Source organism: Arachis ipaensis, chromosome B5 (assembly GCF_059453495.1).
Source record: "Arachis ipaensis isolate K30076 ecotype BB chromosome B5, ASM5945349v1, whole genome shotgun sequence".
Lineage (NCBI taxonomy): Eukaryota > Viridiplantae > Streptophyta > Magnoliopsida > Fabales > Fabaceae > Arachis > Arachis ipaensis.
In genome coordinates this window covers 147507842-147519804 of record NC_142440.1, presented here as the reverse complement: position 1 = coordinate 147519804, position 11963 = coordinate 147507842, and the positions used below count along the sequence as shown (strand labels likewise).

General features: G+C 34.8%; 1 protein-coding gene across 1 annotated transcript; it reads left to right on the top strand.

Annotated features, from left to right (window-relative positions):
- Positions 1–8310: 8310 nt before the first annotated feature.
- Positions 8311–10598, top strand: LOC148566162 (uncharacterized). The gene is made up of 3 exons (XM_088487406.1): positions 8311–8614; positions 8698–9459; positions 9775–10598. The coding sequence occupies exons 1-3, from the start codon at positions 8311–8313 to the stop codon at positions 10596–10598; spliced, it is 1890 nt and encodes a 629-aa protein (XP_088343532.1).
- The last annotated feature ends 1365 nt before the right edge of the window (positions 10599–11963 follow it).

Here is an 11963-nt window from a genome sequence, read left to right as displayed (position 1 = left end):
GAAGCCAATAAGAGATAACCAGTGTTCTTAAGGTGTATGTTATGAGAAGAGCACTCTGAAGAAGTTCATCTACTTGGACAGTGCTTCCTAGTCAAAGGAGCATTCCGCCAGAATGAAGAACTGAATCAGAGGCTAGCAAATCTGGTTTATCACATAGCAAAGAGGCTGTTGAAGAATCAATCTCCTTCATGTTTTGCAGATTGTAATTTACTTTTTAATGTTTATCTTTATGTAATTTCTTGAGGTAAAAGGCTAAATGAGAGAGTCATTGAAAGAGCCTAAGAGAGAAAAAAGGGCAGAGAGATACACATGAGTAAAAAGCCTAGAGTTATATCAGATTTCTTTAGGTTAAGTCTGTGTCTTGTATCTTGTAGTTATGAGGTATCCCTTTCTTAGTTGGGTGAGCACTAAGACTGAATAGTTAGGTATTAGCATAACCAAGTCAAGTTAGGTTAGAACTTGAGTGTGAAAGGATTGTGTCAATCCTGTGGAATTGGTGTATGTAATACTTTAACTATAGTGGAAATTTCACCACTGTTGTGATGGAGACTGGACGTAGGTTGCATTGCACAAAAGCAACCGAACCAGGATACATTATGGTGTCAGCTTCTCTCTTCCCTGCTCTGTTCTGTTTTCTGATATTCATGAGACAAAATGAAATTGTCTCATAAATTTTTTGCTGCTGAGTTCAAACAGATTTAGATTGCAAGTTTGTTTTAAAAGGGTTATTACAGTAACTTAAAAGAAGGTCATAGATTCAACCCCCTTCTCTAAGCCTTCTACAACCTTCAAGAGATAACTGATATAAATCGGAAAATAGAGATGATAGATATAGATCAGAAAATAGAGATATCAAATATAGATCGGAGAATAGAGATAACAGATATAAATTGGCAAATAGAGATAACAGATATAGATCGACAAATAGAGATACCAAATATAAAATTGGCAAATAGAGATAACAGATATAAATCGAAAAATAGAGATGACAGATATAGATTAGAAAATAGAGATATTAGATATAGATCATAAAATAGAGATAACAGATATAGATCCAAAGAAAGATAAGAGATGACAGATATAGATCGAAAAATAGAGATAACAGATATAGATTGAAAAATAGAGATAGCAAATATAAATTGGCAAATATAAATAACAGATATAAATTAGAAAATAGAGATAACAGATATAAGTCGAAAAATAGAGATAACAGATATAGATCGGCAAATAGAGATAACAGATATAGATAAAAAAATAGAGATACCAGATATAAATCAGAAAATAGAAATAACAGATATAGATCGGCAAATAGATATAACAGATATAAATCGAAAAATAGAGATAACAGATATAGATCGGCAAATAGAGATAACAGATATAGATCGAAAAATAGAGATACCAGATATAGATTGAAAAATAGAGATATCAGATATAGATCGGATAATAGAGATAACAGATATAAATTGGTAAATAGAGATAACAAATATAGATCGGCAAATAGAGATGATAGATATGGATCGGAAAATAGATATAACAGATATAGATTGGGAAATATAGATAATAGATATAAATTGGGAAATAGAGATAACAGATATAGATTGGCAAATAGGGATAACAGATATAAATTGGCAAATAGAGATAACAGATATAAATTGGCAAATAGAGATAACAGATATAGAACGACAAATAGAGATATCATATATAAATCGAAAAATAGAGATAACAGATATAGGTCAACAAATAGAGATAACAGATATAAATTGGCAAATAGAGATAACAGTTATAAATCGGCAAATAGGGATAACAGATATAAATTGGCAAATAGAGATAACAGATATAAATTGACAAATAGATATAACAGATATGGATTGAAAAATAGAGATAACAGATATAAATTGGAAAATAGAGATAACAGATATAATTTGAAAAATAGAGATAACAAATATAAATTGGAAAATAGAGATAACAGATATATAGATCGGCAAATAGAGATAACAGATATAGATCGAAAAATAGAGATACCAGATACAAATCGGAAAATAGAGATAACAGATAATAGATCGGAAATAGAGATGATAGATATAGTTCGGCCTTTTTCGAGCCTTAATGATTTATTATATGACCTTTGTTTACAAGGGTGCAGGTAATTTTGAAGCCACTGGAAGGAAATGGGACCTATAGAAAGAAGGGTGTTTATTTCGAGTTCCCACAGACGGCACCAATTATTCTTGTGTGAGTAATCTGGACGTAACTCGGTTTTTGGAAGTCGACGCTGAGCTGTTGCCTTCAACGCCGAGCTATAAGTTAGGAAGATCCGAGCTTTTCGTCCAGAGAGATATCACGTTACGGAGAGTATGAACAACGGGGGAGTATGAACAAAGGGGGAGTGTACCTGCAAAAGGCACTCTAATACTTAAGTTAGTACTGTGAATTCAATATATCGTTTGAAGATAAAATATCATACCTTTATAGGTGAGATAAAATAGGTCGATTACGTTTCTATTGATCATCTGAATTGATGAGCAGTTAATAGGTTTTAATAAGTGATAATGTTTGATCGGATGTTTTTATTTCAGGATGTAGTCCATTGAGTCTGATTGTAATGTATAACGCCGAGTTATAACGTAAAACGTCGAGTTATGATGCATAATGCCAAATTATGACATTAAATTTGTAACGGCCGTATCAAGAATAATTAATTTTTTATAAAAACTAAAACAATAAAAAATATATTAATTCTTATTAATACTTTACTATTTAGGATTAAATTTTTTTAAAGTGAGAGAATTAATAAATTTATGAAATAATTTTATAAATTTATTAATTTTTTTACTTTAAAAGAGTTAAATCCTAAACAGTAAAGTATTAACAAAATTTAATGTATTTTTAATTGTTTTAGTTTTTATTTATTAAATATTATAACAATAATACATATAAAATTAGTTAAAATAGTAAATATTTTACATTATAATTGTAAAAATTAGAACTGTGAAAGGATCAGATACAGAGAAAGCTAGAAAGAAGAAAAGCAGAAAAAATGGTAAAATAATTTAAATTTTTTGTCGAAAGAGAATGAAAAATCACAAACATAAAGTTCGATATAGATAGTTACATTATTATATATAAAACAATATGTGAACTAACCAAATCTAGTTAAGATAAAACCAACCAACTAAGTAAGTAAGTTAACCGTCTGTAATTTCTAACTAACCAGCTTCACTATAATTAGCATATAGTATAGGAAATATTTTAAGTGTACCAGAGAATATTGGTGTACCAATTGTTTTAACCGTTGATTTTAATTAATATATATTATATATATTTTTTATAATTCAGATCAACGGTTAAAATAATTGGAGTACCGGTATTCTCGGTGCACTTGAAATATTTTCCATAGTATAATAAGGGAAAAACTACCAAAAGTACCCATAAAGTTTACGTACGCTGACAAAAGTACCCATGAACTAAGAAAATTAACGTTGTACCCATGAAAGATGGGTTCCGTATGACAAAGGTATCCAAATCTTAATTTTTTGTTGATTTTTTAATAAAATTCCTAAACTACCCTACACTCAACCTCAACTCACTTTTTCAACCTTTCATAACTCAATTTGCACCAACTCTTGCTATGGAGTCCAAAACTACTCCTACAACAAACCAGACCGAAATCAATGGTAGTGGTGGTGGTGGTAGAGGATCGGACCTCAACCGATTCACTCATAAGTTTATAATCCATACCCAAACCAAATTAATCAAACACCAAAAAATACTCAAAACATAAAAATTTTCAAATCCATTCATCTAATCTCAATTCACTTTAGCAAAACTAGAAATAGAAAAAGCCATCAACCATAAAAAATCAACAAATTCATTCATCCAATTTGAAATTTATTTCAACAAAAATCAGAAGTAGAAGTAGCCATCAACTGGATCTTCTGTAAATCAATCTCAGTCTTCATAAAAAATAGAAGCAGATTTAAAAAAAATAGAACAGTATCATTTTAGTAATAACTAAATCAATTTCTGAAAAGAAGAAAAATAACATAAAAATATTTAAAAAAAAAAAGAAATACCTTTTTCTTCGCCGGCCGACTGTAACATCGTCAATGTCAGAACCTCCATCCACAGTGCCGCCTCCCTTTCTTCTCTGATTTCTCTTTACCAAACCCGCTTTCTGCATGCAAGAGTACCACGATCCCTCTCTCTTCTCAGGTGTGCGACGACGGTGTTCTCCTCAGTTGGGTCAGATGCACCACAACGACGTTCTCCTCGGCTGCAACAGGCGCACCACGGCAGCATTCTCCTCAGGTTGGGTTATAGGTATGCGATGAAGGTGATGTAGTCACCTTAATAGTGAGAGGGGAAGAGATTAGCGGTAATGGAGTAGGTGGGTGACGGACAGCAATGAGGAGGTAGAAGGAGAGTTTTTGTGACTCTGTGAGGGTTTTTGAGGAATAAGTGAAGAGAGAGGAAAAAGAGAAGAGAGGGAGTGACGGTAGAATGGGGTTAGGGTGGGGTAATTTAGGAATTTTATTAAAAAATCAACAAAAAATTAGGATTTGGACACTTTTGTCATACGGAACCCATCTTTCATGGGTACAGCGTTAATTTCCTTAATTTATGGGTACTTTTGTCAGCGTTCGTAAACTTCATGGTACTTTTGGTAGTTTTTCCGTATAATAAAAATCTATATCAACCAACAATCATTATGATATTTTAATTTAATTTAAGTTTTAAAATAATACTTTTTATAAATATATATAATAATGTTTATTAAAAAATGTATATCAAACTTTTTTTTTCATATTCCTATGATATACATGTAGACAATGAATACAAAAGGGAAATGCATGAATATTTTTTCTCTATTTTTTTTAAGAGAAGAAACTATATATACGCGAGATAAAAGTAAACTACACAAAACATTAGCTACAGCTTATATACGTATAAAGAATAAATTTTGCAAATTTTTCTTCTCAATTAAAAACGAAACATTTTCTCACATAGTTTTTCTAGTCTCACTTAAAATTATATATGGTAAAATCGTATTTAATATTTTCAATTATGAAAAATAAAAAATTGAGAGATTTCATTTTTTGTACAAAAATATATATACGCTTGTTAGGTCACCAATGACCCATCACAATCTAACCCATGATGATGATGATGAATTGATGATGATAAAGTAGATACTCAAGGCAACAATGTTTTAACTTTCAAGTTTCACCCCTCTTAAAGCGCAGGAAATTCTGCAGTTGATCGGTCCTACTTTATTAACTTTTTCATTTTTATTATTTATTAAAAAAAATCTAAAAATTACTTTTGTTTTGGGGAAAAAATGTAAGCACGGATATAGGCTATTTATGGGTCTTCATTAGATCTGGCAATATATACCCTATTTACGGATATTTAATTCGGACTAACTCGTTCGAATAGAGTTGTTTACCTTACCCGTAACGGGTAGGGTATAAATTTGCTTGAGGATAGGGTAGGATACAGATTTAGGGTATATCCTACTTTATTTTACTCGCATTTTTAATATATTATATAATATATATGTAAAAATTATGTATATAGTAAAAAAAGTGAATTTTGTACTTACAATCTTCTTATAAAAATTTAAAATAATTACTAAATTAGTTGATGATCATATTATTTGTAATTTTATGTTGGATTTCTTTAAGATTTTATTATTTTTAATTTTAATTTAAACTTAGTTTTTTATTTTTTATTTTATTAATATGTATAAAATTTGGAATGGTTGAATTTTATATTTATTTAAATTTTTTTTTTTTGCGGGCAGGATAGAGTTTACAACTTTAGGATGCGGGTAGGGTTAGGGTTGAGAGATTCTCAACCCGCAGGTAGAATATGGTAAAATTTTAAAAAGGTTTTCAACCTGCGAATAGGATTAGGATAAAATCTAAGGTAGATACTACAATGAAGATTTTATAATTGTCTTCATGTGAATATATTTCTTTTGGATTATTCTCTACATACAAGTCATTTACACATACAAGTCCATACAAGTCATTTATATTGTATTGTTTAAGAATTTTTTATGTATGTGTATTGATAAGTTCTATATAATTCAAAACTCTTCCTCTCCTTTCTTGCATTATAAAAGTGAATTTTATTCAATTAGGATTAACTTGTATAAACTTGTATGTCAAAAAGACTTGTATGTGTAGTAGGTCTCATTTCTTTTTTACCCTTGGATGATGGATTGTATAGTTAGATTTTGATATTTATAAAAGTATTGTTTTTATTTAAAGTGTGGCTAAATAAATAAACCACACTTTTAACTAAAGTATCTTTATGAGAAAATATTTTTACCATCTTGAATATAGTATCCACCAAAATATAAATCCTACCTTACTCTATACATTATTAAACCTAGTCTTAACGTGACAATTGTACATAGTTCAAGAATTTTGACCGTAAATTCAGGGCCTTTCTATTTATGCTTTATTTGGGTGTGGAAAAAAAATAAAAAAAAAAGAAAAAACAAAGAGAAAATAGAGAGAATAGAAAATAAGAAGAAAAGTATATATATATATATATATATATATGCTTTGACCAAGAAAAAAGAAGAGGAAAATTGAAAAGAAGAAAAATTTAAAATATATAAAATTACATTTATAACTTGTTTATATAAATATATAAGGACCAACAAATAATTTCTTGTTTCAACATTCTTTTTCCAGAATTTTTTTTAATTCTACTGAGCATAAAATTTTTTACGTGGGATTCAGAGTGAATTTTCTCTTCTCTGCTACTGTTTATGTCATCCAGACAAGGTAAAAAAAAATTCTTTTTGGTTGTTATAATAATTAATAAAAATTAAATAAAATAAATTTTAATAATTTTTTTTTATTATCAAATATTTTCGATTCTATTATTACAGCCGGTCAATAGAAAGCAAATTATTTTAAAACATACAATGATGGCTGTTTTTTTATATAATATCTCGTTCTACACTAAAAACAGTTCAATGATAAATTAAAAATAATTTTATATTTTAGAATAATATCAAAAGATGTCACCGGAGATTTATTGTAGCTCTTCCTTCATTCATTCTATTAAGGAGCTCTTGATGAAGATAGAAAGTATTAAAGTTAGACAGATCTAAGAAAGATAGATTTCTGGCTTGTTAAATTCGGACATAAACATGAACCGAGAATTAAGTTTGGGAAGCAGCCACTTCCATGATTGTTTTATTATCTTTTTGCTGTTGCAAGCAGTGTTAAATTCTGCAGAGTGGTAGTGCAATAGGGTTTTTTTTTTTCTTTAGGTCTTGGCCGCGTAATTTATCATAACAAAAAAAAAAGAATTAAAGAAGAAGTTAATTATGTCACCCCTGCTTACGTCACTCGAACACCAAAGTTCCCAACGTGGAACACGATAGCAGTTCACAAACGAAACTTTATTTAATGAATTCAAATATGTAATTAAATTAAGCGGCTGATTTTTTCCTATATGGAAACAAAAAACGTGATGTTCAATAAAATGGAAGAGTGGAAAGAAATTATACTGTTATGGTGTCAGAGAAAAAATGTAAGCTACGTTTTATTTTTTTTTTCTTTTTTTTGGTTCAGCAATTTAGATAAATGCAGGTTGCGTTTTATTATTTTAATGGTTTTTAATTTTTTTTAAATTTTGATTGAGCCCAAAAGCAACTTGCGTTTTATGAGGGTAGTACGTTATTTTTTTTTTTTGAGATAATAAAACGCAGCTTGCGTTTTTTTAGTTTTGCAAGCTTTTTTTTCGAACAAATAAAACGCAAGTTGTGTTTTTTGTGTGCCAGAAATTTTTTTTTGAAAAGCCAAAAACGCAGGATGCGTTTGTTAAAAAAAATATATTTTAAGCAAGAACCCAACCTATAAATACGAAGCAAGATTCATTTAAAATACTTCATTCCACTTCTACTCTTCCTTTTCTTCTTGCTTTCATATATGAAACAGTGCTGAATTTTTTTGGTGTAAAAAAAATCGAGTTATGGAAGGTACTGCAAATTTGCGAGTGTATTATAACGGTGATATTATACCAAATACACACGAAGGAGTGAGTTTTCTTTGTCAATGTCCGTTGTCATTTGTTATACCGTGCACGATGAGTTTTGTAGAGTTGCAAAATGGTCTTTGTGATAACATACAAAATCACATTTCGAAAAGGGTGAGCAATATTTTATACAGGAATCATGTACAAGTATTTGGTGGGCTGATACAGTTTCAAATAATGCCCATCACGGATGACGCCAGCATGCAGCAGATGTTCTGTATTTATCAACAAACCCGATTTCACGTGCCGATGATAGAGCTGTACGTTGAGTTCGAACAGCATTCGAGCCTGGACGTGGCCGGCGAGGAGGTCGATGTTGATGAGTGCGGGGACCTAGATTGGGAAGAAGATAACAACGATAGTGAAGAGGAGTTCGAAGCCAACTATGAAGTCGATGACGAAAACGATGATGGAGACTTGGCAGGCAATCTGGTGATGCAGAATGAAGCGGCCTCGATTGTAAGCCAGCAGCCGTTTGGTGTTCCATCTTTTATGCGGACTCTGGATCTCGAAGTCATGCATGCCCCGGAATTTCCTGAGTATGCGAATAACGGTATGTTATGATTATTAATTCAAGTTACCATTAGTGTGCATTTTATTTGCCTTGTCTGTGTAATGGTGGTGCGCATGTTGTAGGTGAAGGCAACGTTGCGGTGGAAGATGGTGAGTTTAGTGTCGGAATGGAATTTGGCTCTAGAGAGTCGGTGATATCTGCAATCAAAAGCTACACTATCTCTAGAGGAGTTGATTACACTGTGTATGAGTCTGAGCCGCAGACATTCTATGCGAAATGCAAGGGTTATGGTGCCGGGTGCGACTGGCTTATCCGAGCTAGCTTGATTCGAAAGAAAGCTTGTTGGGAGATCAGGAGATACAATGGCAAACACACGTGCACCATGGGCACGATCTCACAAGATCATGCCAAGTTGGACTCAGACACAATTGCAGATGCCATTAGGCCGTTGGTCGAATCAGACCCGTCGATAAAGGTAAAGTCTATTATTGCAGAAGTTCAATCCAGGTTCAACTACACTGTTAGTTACCACAAGGCTTGGTTGGCAAAGCAGAAATCCGTCGCAAAAGTTTTCGGTGATTGGGAAGTTTCTTACCAAACTCTGCCTGTATGGTTGAAAGCAATGACTGCAAAGATGCCGAGGTCTCGTGTCCAGATAAAGACGCTCCCCGTTTACCGTGAGAGTGAGGAGGTTCAAGGTGTAAGAGTTTTGCATCGCGTTTTTTGGAGTTTCTATCCATGTATAGTAGCCTTCCGACATTGCAAGCCACTGGTGCAGGTTGATGGCACACACCTGTATGGAAAATATAAAGGTGCACTTCTAGTTGCCGTTGCACAAGATGGGAATCAAAATATTGTACCTGTTACATTTGCAATAGTCGAGGGTGAGACGGCAGACGCGTAGGAGTTTTTCCTAACCAACTTGCGGAGATATGTTGTTACCATTGATGGCGTCGGTATTATTTCTGACCGCCATAACTCCATCGACGTAGCAATAGCTCGCAGTAACGGTGCATGGTCACCACCAAGAGCGTGGCACATGTTCTGCATCAGGCACATCGGGTCCAACTTCTTAAGGAGGTTTAAGGCTCTGTATTTGCATAAACTTGTTGTTAACACAGATATTTGATTTTGCTGATACGATTCTATTCACAATAATTTTGTGGCATTTGCTTATGATTAAATGGTTTGTATAACAGGATATTCGAGGACGGAACAGGAGTACAACAAGAACAACCAAAGGCTTCAAGAGCGGGGTGAGGCGTACACGCAATGGTGTGATGAGATCGGTGTTGAGAGATGGGTGTTGGCATTCGACGGGGGTCATCGTTGGGGACATATGACGACAAACTTGGTAGAGTGCATACATTATGTCCTGAAGGGTGCACGCAACCTTCCTGTGACTGCGATTGTTAGGTCTACTTTCTATCGGCTAAACGAGTTGTTCACTCGGAAGAGCGCCGAGGCTCATGAGCATGTTTGCAATGGATTCACGTATTCAGAATTTGCCACCAAAAGAGTAGATGAAAATTTTCGACGTGCAGGAAGCATTGTGGTCAATCGGTTTGACAGGCGCAACGAGGTGTTTGAGGTTCGTGAAATGCCAGATGGTTCCGTTTACACTGTTAATCTCGCACAACGACACTGCGACTGTGGCCATTTCCAAGTCGAGCGACTTCCATGTCGCCACGTCCTTGCATGTTGCGCTAACCAGCGTCTTGATTGGCAAGTATATGTGCATGACGTGTACAAGATGTCCGAAATTTGCAAGGTCTATAGAGGCGAGTTTGTCCCGATGGGTGACCCGTATACGTGGGCTCTATATGAAGGAGCGAAGGTGATCGCGAACTGGACATTGAGGCGCGCAACCAAAGGAAGACCCAAATCAACCCGCTACTTGAATGAGATGGATTCGCGGGACATGCGTGGTCCTCGCCGGTGCACTACATGTGGTAAGGAGGGACATAGCCGGAGCCGATGTCCACAGCGCGCAGGTCCAAGCTCTGCCGGGGGTCAATCGTGATTAAGCCTTTTGCATGTTAACGCATTTTAAATTAGTCAGTAATTTTGTATGTAACTTTTTATGACCTATTTAACTTTCCATGAAACTTTTTTTGTGCCTTCATTACTTAGTTCCAACTAGTGTGTAAGCTTTTTTATGTCTTTGTGCCTTTTACTTATGTCTTTGTGCATTTTATTTATATATGCATTAAATAATAACTACGAATGTAGTTAAATTGTGCAACACACGTAACTGAAACAGAAATATACTATACAAATCTAAGTACATAGTAATAGATACAATGACTAATAGAAATATCTAAACATACTATACGATCTACATAAATTGAAACAGACTGAACTAAAAAGCAACAACCTACTTCCTGGGCACCTTCTTCGCATACTGCGATGGGGTGTATTTGTTTGGGGGCGCAGTCTGTGTCCGTAAATTATACCGATGACCTTGAGATATATTGGCGTCACCTACACCGACATCTGGCATGCTGGCACCGCCAGGGTCGACATAACCGGAACTACTCATACTCAGAGCACTATAACCACCATAATGAGACTCGTGCTTGAGGTCATGTCCCAGAAATTCCTCTTCCGGCTGCGGGTACTCATTCAAGTCGAACAACTCGGTGCGCGGCGGTGCGGAAGGACGAGGAGGATCAACATGCCCCGACGATCGATCCATGTCGAAGTCACTGGCATGACCTGATGTCGCACGATGACCAACAGACGGCTCACTACCAGCAAGCCCTTGCTGCCCTAGCGTTGGAAAGAGATGAGATGTCTCTTGCATGAGCCGAGAGAAGCTGATCGAATCAAGTCCACCCAACGGACTAAACTGAACATCAGCTGGAACTACCAGCTGTGGTATGTAGGGATCCGCTACCTGATGTTGTTGTGGTTCAGGTATGTACGGTTGTTGCTCCTGATATACCGGAAACTGTTGGGCATATGCTGGCTCCTGAACGTGCTGCTCGTATGCCGGCACCTGATAATGCTGCTCATATGCCGGCATCATAAATGGGTGCTCAAATGCCGGCATCTGGAAGTGGTGGTCATGTGCCAGCACCTAAATGAAAATGAATGCCACTAATAAATAACGGTAACAGTAATGATAATAAGTAGAGGAAGTAATATTAATACTAATAGACCTTAATGATACCTGAAACCCTTGTTCATACGCCGGATCCTGATGCTGAGGTCCAGCTGGTTGTGGTGGACCTTCTTGTTGTGCGTCGGCGTCGGCTTGTTCAACTGCAACTCTATCTGACAGCTGTAGGTGACCCCTGTACTGCTGAATGTACCAGTCATAGTACAATGGGAGGGGATGGAAGTCGACAATCTCGTCCCCCACTTCCAGTGAGTTATAGCGGCC